The sequence below is a fragment of the Pan troglodytes genome, chromosome 3 (genome assembly GCF_028858775.2).
Source record: "Pan troglodytes isolate AG18354 chromosome 3, NHGRI_mPanTro3-v2.0_pri, whole genome shotgun sequence".
In the NCBI taxonomy this organism is placed as follows: Eukaryota; Metazoa; Chordata; class Mammalia; order Primates; family Hominidae; genus Pan; species Pan troglodytes.
The window spans coordinates 67,920,560-67,937,100 of NC_072401.2; the positions used below are offsets into that span (position 1 = coordinate 67,920,560).

Here is a 16,541-nt window from a genome sequence, read left to right on the forward strand (position 1 = left end):
GAGAATGTACATGCAGATAGCCTTTCTATCGACCTCTATAACCAAGGTAATAAGCCATTTAGATTTTTGTATCCTAGTATATCTGAAATATAAATCCTCTTCATGACTACCACAACAGCCCTTGTCTACGCCCTAGACACCCTTTACCAGGACTTATTGAAATAACTGTCACACTACAACCAGCCTAATCATTTTGTTTGTTTTGTTTGTTTGTGACACGGTCTTGCTTGGTCGCTCAAACTGGAGTTGCAGTGGTTGATCTCAGCTCACTGCAACCTCTGCTTCCTGGGCTCAAGTGATCCTCCCACCACAGCCTCCTGAGTAGCTGGGACTACAGGCATGCGCCATCATGCCCAGCTAATTTTTGTATTTTAGTGGAGATGGAGTTTTGCCATGTTGCCGAGGCTGGTCTCAAACCCCTGACCTCAAGTGATCCACCCGCCTCAGCCTCCCGAAGTACTGGGATTACTTGCATGAGCCACTATGCCCAGCCAGTCTAATCTAAAGTTGAAATCTAATTGACATCTATCATCCACATAGAATTGGGAATAATCTGTCTAACACTGCAACATAAACTGGTGCTATTATTGTTTAGAGATCTAGCAATCGTTTCTCAGTTGCCCATGGAATCACAGCAAAGATCCATATCACAGGTATACCCTGAGACCCTGGAAAGACAGCCGCCAACCCTGGGCCTCCTACTTTTGAAGGGGTTGGGTAAACCACTGACTGTGAGCCAGGAGTCGGCTCTCCTGACACTGCCACGTACAGGTGCAGAACTCTGGGGATTCTGAGAATCCTAAGTTCAGATTGTGTGTCTTTGGTGATTATAAAGCTATATTTTGTTAAGTCAGGTTATATTTCATTTTTCTCAGCTTTATGTATTACTTGTGAATATTTAGACATGTAGGATATTGAGACTCCTACTCTGAGCCTGCAGATGTTAAGCCCATCTAAATTTCCACATTGTCCTGATTCAAGCACAAGAGATGGAAATAAATAAATAAGTAAAAATAAAAAATAAAATTTTATATTATGCCCTTCATGGCCACAGTCCTAATAAGTTCTTCAGTTCACCTCCAATTTCTAACTACAGTGAAAGCTGGTCAAATGAATTGGGTTATTCTTGTTATACCAACTAAAACAGAGGCAAAAGACAGGAAAGAAAGCATTCAGGGCACAAAACATGGCTCCAAGAATGGAATTCACTGTAAGCCTCCATGCTGAAACTGCCTATCATAACCTGAAACCAGTTTTATCCAATAGCTACTGAAACAACCTCCTTTGACTCCAAGACGCATCGACTGTCACTCACCAATCAGAGCTTGCCAGCTCTCCACACTTTACTAGTGCCAATGAACTTTCTGGGAAGACAATATGTAACACTTCTTCTTTTTATGAAATCTCCAACTCTCTTTTTGTTCTTCAGGCATAAGGAAGACCACCCAGTCTGTGTGTATACCCTGAACTGCAATTCTTGCTTCCCCAATCAAATCTTAAATTTAGATATTTGTTTCTGTTTTTATTTTGACTTAAACACTAACCTTGTTATACTTATCGTGTATTAATTCTAAACTCTTTTACCATGCTCTACACACCATGATATATAACATCTTTATGTTTTCGCTCCTGCTGTTTTCTCAGATTGAAATGTTCTTCACTTTTCTGGCTAATACATTAATCTCTTAATATACAGCTTTTAAATCTCTAAGAACTTCTCCAGACTTTTATTATACTTATTCAATTTTCCCATGGTACACTGTTCAAACTTCATTCTTATCACTACCTTATTAACTATATAGCTGTTTTTTTCTGTCTCATCTGAAAACCTGTAAACTTTTGAAGGCAGTGTTCATATCTTATTCATTATTATTACACTACTAACACATATGTGCTGAACTGAACAGTACGGTTAAAAATACATGTTATTTCACATTTTATTGAACTTATAAAGACAATTGTTTTGAAAATACTACTTACCAGTTACTAAAGTTGAAAGCTAAGTAGTGTTAGATAAATAGTGAAAAATTTTAATGAATTGTATGAAAGAATGTTCGATCTTTGCAAAAGCCATTCCAGGGTTTTAAGTACTCATTTTCTTTCCACAATGAAATATGTACCAGATAATTATAGCAGAGGTATTATAATATAAAATGCTATGAAAACTAAGCTTTAACTTCTGCATAAAGTGTTGAAGCTATGAGTGCTTTTCCCTACCAAAGCAAAATACCAATGCTAGTTCTAAAGACAAATAATTTTGTATATATTATATAAGATTAATAATCTTAAAGACTAATGCATATGGAATTGTATTTAACTTATAAATGACATTTTTAAAAATTAAGAAGTTATATTTTAAGATTTTTTTTTTTTTATTTGAGACAGTGTCTCGCTCTGTCTCCCATGCTGGAGTGCACTGGTGCGATCTCAGCTCACTGCAAACTCTGCCTCCCTGGTTCAAGCGATCCTCCTGCCTCAGCCTCCCGAGTAGCTGGGATTACAAGCATGCACCAATGCTCAGCTAATTTTTGTATTTTTAGTAGAGAGGGGTTTTGCCATGTCAGTCAGTCTGGTCTTTAACTCCTGACCCCGAATGATCCTCCCATCTTGGCCTCCCAAAGTGCTGGGATTACAAGGCATGAGCCACCAGGGCCGGCCTATTTTAAGATTTTAAATGTAATAATCCATTTAGTTTATGACATACAATATTCAGGAAAAAATGTATTATTTTTGTTGAGCATCTTGTTTGAAAGTTCAAAAATTAAATTTTTAATGCCACATAATGTATATAATTTATTAATAGCCTTCTTCCAAATATAACAATTGGTTGAACACAACATGGGATCTGAGTCAGCCTCAGTTCTTAACCATTGTGATGAGGAAAGCAAGATATTTGCATTCTCAAACATCTCTGGCCATGAAGTATCTTGCTTGAAATAAAAACTGAAGTTTTCAACCCCATACATTTCTACAGGTTGAGTATTAGTATTACTCAGTGTTAGCAATAATCTTACCTACTACTGATGCACTGACCTGCTTAGCGTTTTTTTTTTTTTTTTTTTTTCTGAGTTTCCTGACCTAGGCTTCCTAAAATCTGATAGTTACTGCATTTCTAGCCTTCACTGTTAGCCTGCTTGAGTTGATCTCCTGAAACCCTGTCAGACTTCTCTTCCCTTGCAAACTCATAGACTCCATCTCACAACCCTCTATACATATGAAAGCTAGTCACACTGGGAGGAAATTGATGTAGCCATGTTTCTGACTTTGGAAACTACCTATCATCTGGATTTTTCCTTAGAGTAGTGTCTTCTTGCATGGGCAGAACCCATTTCCTTATATTAGGGTATGCCAAGTCCTTTGCACTACCATGCTCTGGGTATTTGCTTGAGGGTTGCTTTCCCAAGAGTCAGTTTGACTAAATTTAACCTATGCATAGTTCTTTATTCTTCCGCCTCCCCAGTCCCAGCTTTCTAAACCAACCCCACTGGCCTTTGGTCCTGGAGTCCTATCTTACCCTGTTCATGAGGTTATGGTCTGACATTTATTATACAAAATAACAGGGAGACTACAGGAAGTTTATTAAGCAAACTTCAATTTTATGAACTATTTTGATAATAGGAAAAGAGATAACAAGTTCTTTGAATCATCCACAAGGATATAGTTTGAACATCAGAGAGTTCCTTAATAGAATTACTATGAAAGTAGGAAAACATTGAAATATGATAGCCCATATAGTTAGGACTATTTACAGTTAGTGACCATATAATATACTAAAACATTTTCATTGTATGGTATATATCTTACCTTAACTTCCACATGTGCCATCAGTACTGCAAAATTTGTTAGGTGGTTACAAGAGCATGTAGTATGTGTCTTATTTGTTGTCAGGAGCCGACAGCCTTGTGTTGACCAATAACCTGTCATTGTACGCTTGGAGTAGCTCCAAAATGAACAGTTAGGGTTGAAATTTTCCTCTGACTGCTACAGGGGAAAAAAAAATCCATAAAATCAACAACTACTTTATGATCATGTAAATTAGGTTGGCATTTTCTTTAGATATAATACAATTTCATATTCTGTTCCAATTTTTTAGAGATGTCTACCAATGTTTTCATAAGTGGGCCTCAACAATTCTAAGTGAAACTGAATATATGCTATTGTTTGTTCCCTATGACTAGAGAGGAGTGCACTATTTTTTTAAATTAAAACTAAAATAATATACTAGTACCAATGTTTCAAAATCACACTAATTAATACACATTGCAAAATAAAGAGGTTAATTGCTCTTAACAACCAACATCTGAAAGGATGATCTTTAGACATCTTTGTTGAATTTACAACCTCAATCTTTGTATATATGCAAAAATATATCTTCACGTGGACATAATTGCTTGAAATATCAAATATAGAACCATCTCTAGTTCTGTTTAATGTACTCCTATTCTTCTTTAAAAATACAAATAGTATTGTGAATATTTAAGGTATGCAACATAATGTTATGAAATACATGTAGACAGTAGAAAGGTTACCAAAGTGAAGTGAGTTAACATATCCATCGTCTCACATAGTTACCCGTTGTTTTCTTGTTTTTGCGGCAAGAGCAGCTAAAAATCTATTCATTTCACATGAATCCCAAATACAGTAGAATTTTGTAATATTATCTGTGGTTTTCAGGCTGTAATTTAGTTCTCTACACTTGAGCTAGCTCTTTTTAGTTATGGAGAAGCATTTATAAATCCATCTATGAATGCTTTCACCATAAGTATTTACATATACAAGGATTATTCTCCTCCTCCAAATCTTATTTCTGACAAAAAAATTACCACTACATTGTACAGATAATGAACTGCTATTATGTCAAATAGAAAAAACATTAAAAGAAAATTAATACACTTAATGTTCAGTGTTATAAAAATACAGATAATATGAACAACCAATTAAAAGAAAATTAATACACTTAATGTTCAGTGTTATAAAAATACAGATAATATGAACAACCAAGTTAATATGCCATTTTCTTACCTTGATATGTTTAACAGTAAATACCACAGGATCAGCCAAATAAACCTTGTTACTGAACTCTTTGTTTATTGCTGCCGTAATAACAGGGGAATTGACAATAACAGAATGATTTGTGGACAAAGCTTCCGTTCCCAACTTCATACTGGCATTCTCCGTGGATAAATAAGGACCCAAGTTGTTATACAGGACAAAGGCCACTCTGATCTCTCCTAAAGTAAATGCAAACTCTGATTAGTTTGTCCATTCTACTTAAATTAGTTAGTACTAATGAGATAGAAAATTAAATCCATGTAGTATGTATTCACACAAAAAATCCAGCATTCATTTCAACCAAAGAACCAAGTCATTTATGAGGAGAGGAAATTCAAATTATGCTAAAACAACTACATACCAGTATTTTTTAAAATGAGCCTCAATCCCTATCTCACTCCATACTCAAAACTAAGTTTAAGATAGATCATACACCTAAACATAAAAACCAGAATCATAAGGCTTCTAGAACAAAATATAGAATAATATCCTTGTACTTTGAAGAAGGCAAAGATGTCTTCAATAAGACCCCAAAACATTTACCATAAAATGATAAACTAAACTTTATCAAAACCAACAATCTATCAAAATATATCATTAAGAAAACAAACAAGGAAACTGAAATACGTTTAAAAATAAGATTCATTAATATACAAAACATTTTTACCAACAAAAAATAAAATAATGGCATCTTAAAATGGCAAAAGATGTAAATACACACTTTAGAAAAATAAATAAAGGAAGGGCCAATAGACACATGAAAAATGATCAGTATCATTAGTAATTAGAGAATGAAAAATAAGACTACATTGAGTTTCAATTTCATACCCACAAGAATCTCTAAAATTGAAAAGAACGACCACACTAATGTTGATAAGGATGTGGAAGAAATGGAACTCTCGTACACTTCTGGTGGTAGTGTAAAATAGTTCAACTGTTTGGAAAAATGTTTGACAATTTCTTATAAAATTAAACATTCATCTACCTTTCCCAGGTAACTGAAAACATATATCCACCACAATATATGCGGATATATATCCTTATTCTTAATAGCCCAAACTGGAAACAAGTCAATTATTATTTATAGGAGAATAAATAAATTATGGCACATTATATAATAGAATATACTTTGCATCAATAAAGAACAAACTATTGATACGTGGAACATCATCAGTGAGTCTTAAAAATATTTTGCCAGGTTAACGAATTGAGACAGCAAATGGTATATACTGTATGATACCAGTTATATGAGGTCTAAAAACTGGCAAATTTTGGCCGGGTGTGGTGGCTCATGCCTGTAATCCCAGCACTTTGGGAGGCTAAGGCGGGCAGATCACGAGGTCAGGAATTCAAGACCAGCCTGACCAATATGGCGAAACCCTGTCTCTACTAAAAATACAAAAATTAGCCAGGCGTAGTGGCACATGCTTGTAATCCCAGCTACTCAGGAGGCTGAGGCAGGAGAATCACTTGAATCCGGGTGGTGGAGGTTGCAGTGAGCTAAGATTGTGCCACTGCATCCCAGCCTGGGTGAGAGTGAGACTCCGTCTCAAAAAAAAAAAAAAAAAAACTGGCAAATTTTGTCTACAGAAATAGTAATAAGAAGAAAGTTTTATTAGGTGAGGAGGGGAATAAGAAGACTGGTAAGAGACACGGGAATATTTTCTGCGTACAGAAGAGATTTATTTTCCTTCTTTTTGTGATATTATAAAATTATGTACAACTGTCAAATTCCCAAGTTAAATGCTTCCTCAAGCTAAATGTATATTTTAGTGTATGTAAATTATTTCTCAATTGCAATGTTAAGGAAAACACACAAGAATTCACAATCTTTACCTGTCTTAAAACTCAACTGTCATGTTATTTTAAGGTCACTGTTTCCACAAAGTCACCAAGTCTTTCCACCTTATTTTTTCCTTTATGACAGTCTCTTAAATCTAATCCTCTATGAAGTGAATTGTCTTTTAATACACTTTTTCAAATTGTATTATTTCCTTTATTTTAAAAAGTCAAGCCCTATATCTTATTTCTGGCCCCAACTACTATGGTTACTAAGATGAGGGAGTCATAGTCCCTATCTCTGAATCTTAGAATCAAGCGGAAAAAAAGAAAATTGAGTCATGCGGGGAGATAGGAAAAAAAAATTTTTTTTTTTTGAGGAGGAGGGTTATTTAACATCTAACTCCCATGTTTGGGAAATTCCCTACTCTTCAGAATTTATAGACACAAAATGGACATATACTTGCTTTCCTAGCTTATTGCGGAGACGTTGCTCTGGGCACTTCCGCTAGATGCATCCAATCAGATGCAGAAGCCTCAGATACCAGATGAGGAGCTAGTGACACAAAGAAGCAGGAAGTGGTACAGCAATAGCAGCAGCAGCAGCGGCGGCACAGTTACTGCAACAGAGTTCACTTGCGGCAGCAGTGACATTTCACAGCAGTGATTCTGTGATGTGGTAAAGGCTGCTGTCAGCCTCCTTGCTCTAGTATATCTTCTGGGACTGATTCTCCAGCCTTCTCAGTGATTCTATGAGATATCCATTATCATTTCAGTAATCCAGCAAAGAGATTATGATGAGAGCTACATAATGGAAGAGAGCATTCTTATCTAATCTACAAGTGTTAATACAGTACTGAGCAAATCATAGTAATTCACTAAAGACTTATCTGTTATAACATAATTTAATTTTGTTCTTTCCCTCTAGATTTGGTATTAAAATGCTGATTTTTGAAAGGTGAAAATTAAGAACATCCATGCATTTTTCTTGTTGACATTAAAAACTTTAATTTTAATTGGTTTATAATTGGCTGATAATTCACGCCAATTTCCACTTCTGGGATGGTGCCATTTTGCCATCCCACCGTGAGTTACCAGCACACTTAGTCACTGGCAATTCTTTCATATTCTCTGCTCCAAAATTAATGCTTAAATGTGACTTTCACAAACAAAAACAAAAACAGGCTGGGTGTGATGACTTATGCCTGCAATCCCAGCACTATGGGAGGCTGAGTTGGGAGGATCCCTTGAGGCCAGGAGTTCAAGACCAGCCTGGGAAACATAGAAAGACACTCTTCTCTATTAAAACAAAACAAAACAAAACACACAGAAAAACTATACGTTAATTTAGAAAATAAATGAACACACAACTTAATTTGACTAATATATTTCTACATGTCTTCAGATACACAGCTTTTCGTCTGAAGGTTCACACATGTGTTGTATACATAAGTAGTGAGTATATAGATGTATAGATGGACCAGGCACTGAAGTACTAGGGTTACATCAGTGAACAAGATTAGACAAGGCCTCTGCTTTCATGGAACTTACTGCCTGGAGGCAGACACAGGCAATAAGCAGGAAGATTAAAAAATAATAATAATGTTATTTCTTATAATGGTAAGTGAATAAATGCTATGAAGAAACATTGGCATAATCATGGCTAATGGGGAAAGAGTGATTGGGAAAGAGGAGTCTACGTTAGAGGAGATAGGGAAGACTCTCCCGATAGAGGTAGACTAATTCTAAAAAGTGAATGATAGAGAGGCTGCCATGCAAAAAAATTGTAAAAATTGTATTCTAAGAAGAAAGGTTTAAAAAAATGCAAAAAAAAAAAAAAAAAAAAAAAAATGCCCCAAACCTAATGCAGGAACATGCTTGGTGTGTTCAAGAACCAGAATCAAGATTACTCTGTCTGGATCACACAGAACATGCTGAAGACAAATGTGAGGTGTGGCAAATGAGGCAGGAAGGAAGTGGACCAGGTAGCACGTGGCGGGCCTAGTTAAGTCCTGAGATTTCATTATAAGTGTAATTGGAGGTCAACTGGTCAGATGTATGCTTCAGAAGAACCCTTTGTCAACAGGCTATACTGTTGGAGGGCAAAAGAGTGGAGGCAGGGAAACGATTTAGGAAGCTAATGCAGGAATCTAATTTTGCTCTACTGAATCTTATTGCTGTCTCAAAATTTTCTTAGTCAAATGAGTAACACAAAAATGATTTCTAAGTTTAGTCTTACAATATTTCTAACATTTACAGACCATTTTATTCAGATGACAACAAATGTAAGTTGTTTTTCTTGATATCATTTATCAAAACTATTCACCCTGCAATATGAAATATTAGTATTAAGTTGGTTGCTAGGAACTGAGGTCATCTTCCTATCACTTGGCAGATTAAATGATCTCCCTTTCTTGGCAAAAGAGAAATATATCTGTGTGTGTGTGTGTGTGTGTGTGTGTATGCACATGTACATATGTACGAATATGGGAAAGAGGGGTCTACTTTAGAGGAGATGTAAATATATACATATTTATATATATATACACACACATCTATACATACATATATACACACATACAGATACATGCACATATATGTGTGTACGTTTAAACATTTTTTAATATTAGTGAAATGTGGACATACTTTATAAGATTATTTATTGAATTTTAATTATTTTCAGTGTATTCAATTTAGTAAGAAGCTAAGCTGATTTACAGTTCCATTTCCCAAAATCATCTCCTTACATTTAAATGTTTGTATGCTTTGCAAAGAAAAGCACAAAAACACTCTCAAAAAGAAGCTGAATAACCAAAAAATATTTTTTTAATTACAAGTAAAATTTACATTAAAAATTTTACAAGTGAAATCTGCAAACTCAGTGAGAGTTCCTCTTTTTGAGGAAAGATGTCAGATCCTCTGTATTTTCTTGTCCATAATTTCCTTCATATTTAAGTTTCTCGCAACTGAAAAGTAATGGAACAATTTCCAAATCTGAGAATTTTGTACAACAAATATCACTGTAATATTGATGGTGCTGTACAGTAGAAAGAGGAGGAAGAGGAGGAGAAAGAGAATAGTGTAGGAAGAGGAAGAGGGGAAAAGCTCCTAAATAGTGGACCTAATATTCCCGGCCAAAAAGAAATGAACTGATGCAAGTTCAATTCCCTCAAGCTTAAAAAATAAACTCTAACCTACCATTTCGGCCATTTTGCTTTAAGGTATTTGCAGACAGCTGGATAGTGCTTCCATGGCCCATGTTTTCTGGAAATTTTAGGTCTTCTAAGTTTCCTTCTGTGCTCAGTCTTGCAACTTCCAATTCTGTTAATATCAAAGAGATATCAGTGCTCATTGAGAAACATACCTAAGCTACAATAATTTCCTAAACCATTGCAGTATTTCTGAAATCAAAATACTGGAATTCTTATTCTATTTGTCATGCTTTATGAAAATCTTTAAGAAAATATATTGTTAGTATTTTATCAAAATAATGCAAAAAAGTTACTAAAATTATGTAAATAATACAAACATGTCAATAATAAAGCCTAAAATTTAAATTCAATCCCAAATTCTAATACATTGTCATTGGTCTTAAGTTTCAAAATATAATCTTTATTTTATAAATTAAATAAAAATCCTTTGATAATCTAGAGCTGTACTATCATATCAATATTGAACTATCTTTAAGCCCAATAAATTTGAAACAGCTTTTTCCTAACTTCTGAAATAAAACTGTCAGCTACTCCTAATCCACAATAAAAATAGACTGATATCCTTTATAAGCCAAACAACACGATTATCAAACACTGTTTTATCATTTTCACTCAAATGACTTATTTCTTTATAATGTGAATTCAAAGATACTCTCATTATAACTGAAATAACTCCTAACAGTCCTGTATTAAGAGGATGAAATTTTAAATAGTGTAATACATACATAAAAGTCCTTTAAAAAAACGAACGTCACCGTAAGTGATCTCAGGCTACTATGTTTTCAATTTTGAACCTAATATTGAAATGTCCTAAGAAAGATAGCACACATGATCTTCTATCCTTTTAAGCCAATGACAAGTGATGCCCTCTTTATTTTAGAAAAAGAATGACTTTTCTCCATTGAAATAAAGCATCAGTCATATCTAGGACACCAGAGATACTTTTTTCTTTTCCCTCTTCTGATATACAAGAGTGTCTGGACCTTCTGAATAACAAAGGCCACTTACTAATATTGTCTGTGTTCTCCCTGACAATGTCAGTCTTCAAAAGGTTATCAGCCAGCACAAAAGCACTTTCCTCCACAGTATGAAGCAACATGGTGGCCGCACGCAGCTGATCACTCGTAGTCAGGTCTCTCCATGCATTCAAAGCTTGTGGCTGAAGGAGGTTGTTAACTGTCTCGACCATTGCCTATAAGAGGATGAAAAGAATGACAGAGGTCTCTAGTGAACCCACATAGCTGTCAGAAATCCAGGTGTACATGTTGCCCAGCAAGCAAGGATCAGCAGTGTGCATGAGTTCAGTATTGTCCCAGCCTCCCCTGTGACATGCTGCAGCAGAAGCATTCATTATTTTGTTCTGTAAAACCCTAGCTGAGACTTTGCAGAGCAAGACGAAAATCTGTTTTTGTTTTGAAGGACAACAAATAAAGCCATGCTTGCTTCTTAGAATCAATAGCACAAGCTTCAACAAGACTATGATCACATAATTAAATTATTTGGCTGGGCAACTGTTGAAAAAAAAATTAAACCAAGAGTTTTACCACATGACTCAGAGAAAATAATTTTTTTCTGTAGGTTACCATAAAACTGGATGCTGAACACAACAGAGATTAAAAGGATGACCATAAATGTGACAATCCAAGTATTTGTTGCTTATAGGTTGATGACTCACATAGCAAACCTATTTGTTTTTTAAGCAGCTAGTAAAATGTCAGAATGAAGAAAATATCAAAGCATACATACTCCCAGGGGCTTTGGATATGTTATGTATAAAGAGAAACCTCCTTCATGCTGTTTACTACTAGGGAGGGGAATAAACAGTTGAACCTTACTACCTATGGTCCTCAGGTGTTTTATCTTTTAAAAAATCAGCAGTAGGTACACCCACACATAGATACAAAGCACTACAATTCTCATTGCTTCATCCAAAAGAATCATCTCTGTAGTTACAATTTATATATTTCCTGTGGTTTGCTTTATGCTGTAGGTTACAAAGAAAAACAGTTCTCCCAATAAGGTCTTGGGTTTCATTCAAGCATAGAGAATTGCAAAACAGAAAAATACAATACCTGCAGCTTGAAAGTGATCATCCCTGAACCCAATTCATTATGAAATATGCATCTAATCCAGAAATAAAGTTGAATAAACAGCCAACAGAGGCACAGTTAACAGGCAGCACATAAGTGTTTTAAAACAGGACTTACATTATTGACACATTGGCCGAGGGGCTGGGAGAGACTAGAGAAATACCCTCCACAATGCAGTGTTTTCTCCTGGCTGGTGTTTTCATAGTAACCAAGTAACAACTGTTAAAAATGCAGCTTCATAATGAAACACCTTGGCTGCCAATTAACACCAGCTTCAAAAACTAATTTGCCGGCCGGGCGCGGTGGCTCACGCCTGTAATCCCAGCACTTTGGGAGGCCGAGGCGGGCGGATCACGAGGTCAGGAGATCGAGACCATCCTGGCTAACACGGTGAAACCCCGTCTCTACTAAAAATACAAAAAAATTAGCCGGGCGTGGTAGCGGGCGCCTGTAGTCCCAGCTACTCGGGAGGCTGAGGCAGGAGAATGGCGTGAACCCGGGAGGCGGAGCTTGCAGTGAGCCGAGATCGCGCCACTGCACTCCAGCCTGGGCGACAGAGCGAGACTCCGTCTCAAAAAAAAAAAAAAAAAAAAAAAAAAAACTAATTTGCCTTTTGATACAAGTTGTTTTTTCTTGATATTTTCCCAGCTATTCCAAGTTTGGGCCAAAAATCAACATCACTGTACTTTTAAGTAAAATAATCCTACTCACAACTTGCATGCTTTGGATTATTTTTTAAAAGAGAAACAACACAAACAAATCGAAAAAGTCTCTCACGAGTTTAAACACTGGACGTTTTCATATAGTGTGCTTAGCTCCGTCATTTGTTCTTGGTGTAAAGCGTGACCTAGTAGCCAGAAAAAAGTACTTCTGGATCACAACAAAATGATCCGCTTTCCAGTAAGTTCTCTATAAGGGCAATGCCAACAGGATATGCCAAAAAAAGAGGTGCCAGATAGGAAGCCAAAAAAATAAAAATAAAAATAAAAAAACTTTAGATACTTTCTGAAGCCAAACAGAGAACATAGACCTCTTCAGTGTAAAGAAGTATTCCTTCAGGGATTAGATGATACTGTGAATTCATTAAAAATGCTCTGAAAATCCCACATGCAACAGAAATTATGCCTGTTCCTTATGGAGCAGCCATTTTAGCTGCTGATAATCTTAATAATTAGTTAATAATCTTATAATAATTAATTAAAATCTTACCTAAGGGGAAATTTTATTGGGGATAATATATTTCTGTTCTGTCCTTCGTTGTTTTTATTTTCATAATTAAAAAAAATACAAGATGAGAAAAAAGGAAAAAGAAACAACTATGGTCAACTCCGAGAATGTTCTAAGAAAGAACATGTTCCAAGACTAAATCAGGAAAAAATAGAAATTCTGAATAGACCTACAACTAATACGGAGATTGAGTCAGTAATCAGAGCCTCCCAACAAAGAAAAGCTCAGGATCAGATGGCTTCACTGGTGAATTCTACTCAATTTTTCTACACTTAAAGAAGAATTAACACCAGTCCTTCTCAAACTCCTAAAGAATATAAGAGGAGGGGATACTTCCAAACACCTTTTTATAAGGCTAGCATTACTTTGACACCAAGGCCAGACTTAGACACCACGAGAAAACTGCAGGCCATATCCTGATGAATACAGATGCAAAAATTCTCAATAAAATGCTAGCAAACTAAATCCAACAGCACTTAAGATAAAAATTATAAACCATGATCAAGTGCAATTTATCCCTGGATACAGGGAGAGTTCAACATAAAAAAATCAATGAATGTGATACACCACATTAACAGAATAAAGGATATCACATGATTGTCTTAATAGATGCATAGAAAGTGTTTGACAAAAATCAGCACCTTTCATGATAAAATCTCAACAAACTAGGAATAGAAGGAAGTTACTTCAACATGATAAAGGCCATGTATAAAAGCTCTTAGATAACATCATACTCAACAACGAAAACCTGAAAGCTTTCCCTCTAAGATCAAAAACAAGGCAAAGGTGCCCACTCTTGCCACTATTCAACATAGTATTTGAAGTCCTTAGCCAGAGCAATTAGGTAATAATAATAGGCATCCAAATTGAAATGAAAAAGTAAAATTGTCCCTGTCTGCAGATGACAAGATCTTATATACAGAAAACCTGAAAGACTCCATTAAATATATATATACATAAAAGATTGTATATATGTGTGTGTGTGTATATATATATGACTGTATATATGTCTGTATGTGTGTAAATATATATATATATAAACTAATGAACAGATTCAGGAACCTGTTTACAACAGACCGCTTTATCTAAAAAACTTTGTATGTCTTTGAACTGACGGCAAATAAATCAAAGGCACCATTTATTAATTTATCTTAGTTTTGCAACTGAAAAAGTACAAGGTGCAATATTTTTTCATAGTTATAAGTTTCCGACAAGTGTATTCTTCAAGATAAGGCAGTCTTTAGGGAAGCTTTCTACTAAAGCCCAAACAATTGCCAAATTTACTAAAAAGCAACACACTCAAAATGTGGCCCCCAAACCTAGGATTTGGTGAGTTATGACACCAATTTAACATTTACTTAATCTGCTCAAAAACGCACCTGTTCACAGTTGCTTAAGTATAACTGCAAGGAAATGTTTACACAAGGATAGAGAGACAGTATTCTGTAAAATCAGAGTGTGGGATTTGGAACCACATCCCCGAATTGTACCTGCACAGTGCCTCTTACTGTGTGACATTGGGCAAGTTACTTAACTTCTCTATACTTCATCTACAAATTTGGTATGATAATATAATCATCTCAGAAAGTTGTCTGGCTCATAACAAGTGCTGAAGTTGCAACCTTGTTTTTACTTTTGCTTGATATCACAGTACAGTGTAGGAAGAAGGGACGTCTTCACTTAGAAAGCACATTTCATGTCTGATAATTGCTAAATAGCCACACTGAATTGAAATCTGGAAGGAATAAGTCTTTGGTAATGCAATCTTCATAATTTGGTCTCTTACACAACTACAGAAGCCTATACTACCTGGAGCTTTGAGGAATTGGAGAGTAAAGGCAACATGTGTATTAAATAGTTCATAATGAGTTTTTTAGAGACTTAAATAATGTGACCCCTTTTCTGCTAGTGAGACAGCACAATTAAGTCCATCTTAGAAGCTTTATAATCATAAATGATTTAAACTTTCTAAAGCTTGCTGACATGTCCCTTTACTAGCTAAATGAAGGTTAATTAAATAGCTACAACTCCTCAATGAATACCTATATTTGGATTTCCTTATACATTTATGTATTGTATATTTTATTCACACACTATGACATCTGGTCACAAAATAATTTTTTTTCTCCAACTAGTTATTTGCATTATTTTCATAAGCTCAACATAAGACTCATTATATTTCAATTTGAGGGTAGGTAGGGGTATTATCCTTTTCATCGTACAGTATACTCACTAAACTCTCAGTGACTTTTGACTGTTTCTAAAAATCGAATATAAATGGGAAAGAGCCAAAAGTCATTTTGATTCACACCAAGATTATGGACATACCATATCCTACTAGATACACATTTGCATTATTTTTTAATGCAACATTATTAGGACTCTTATCATTAAATTCAGACCTTAGGCAAATTCAGTTGACGAATATTACTCATAGCATATAATTCTGATATGTTCATTAAGATGTTATATACTTTATAGTTACACTTTCTATATTCCAAAATACAGAGTTTATTTGTTATAACTACTGCAAAAACCTTTGGGAAAAACTGCTATATATTTTTGCAATGACAATTTTTGTCATTATTCCAAGAGGATGTATTTGTGAAATAGCTTAAGAATTCTCAGGAAGAATACACAAAACAATGAATGATGAGAAACACATGAGTGGCGCTTCTTACCCAGGTAAGCAGTAAATATCAAACTACGAAAGTAAGCAGAATCATCTGGGGGAACCTAGTTACCCCCCTTCCTCCATTTGAAAAACGTAAAAATAAATACCCCAATAGAAGGAATGCCTTATGGAAGATGTATAACTTTACCACCATGGCATTTTTTTTTCTTTTTTGAGACAGAGTCTTGCTCTGTCACCCAGGCTGGAGTGCAGTGGCACAATCTCTGCCCACTGCAAGCTCCACCTCCCAGGTTCATGCCATTCTCCTGCCTCAGCCTCCCGAGTAGCTGGGACTACAGGCGCCCGTCACCACACCCGGCTAATTTTTTGTATTTTTTAGTACAGACAGGGTTTCACCGTGTTAGCCAGGATGGTCTCAATCTCCTGACCTCATGATCCACCTGCCTCGGACCTCCCAAAATGCTGAGATTACAGGCGTGAGCCACCGTGTCTGGCCTTGCAGACAAGTTTTTAAGTCACTAGCTCATTCAGGTTTTAGCTCAAATA

The 16,541-nt window shown here is 35.5% G+C and overlaps 1 protein-coding gene across 50 annotated transcripts in view; it reads right to left on the minus strand.

Moving 5' to 3' along the window:
- ADGRL3 (adhesion G protein-coupled receptor L3) overlaps positions 1–16,541 on the minus strand; it is an 861,998-nt gene that overhangs the window by 120,230 nt on the left and 725,227 nt on the right. For all 50 annotated transcript variants that reach the window (XM_054683087.1, XM_054683094.1, XM_054683080.1 and 47 more), the window contains 4 exons: positions 11,052–11,235; positions 10,030–10,152; positions 5,023–5,231; positions 3,805–3,981 (listed from right to left, as the gene is read on the minus strand). In XM_054683087.1, the coding sequence (XP_054539062.1) occupies positions 3,805–3,981; positions 5,023–5,231; positions 10,030–10,152; positions 11,052–11,235 (693 nt within the window). The remainder of the gene's footprint in view (positions 1–3,804; positions 3,982–5,022; positions 5,232–10,029; positions 10,153–11,051; positions 11,236–16,541) is intronic.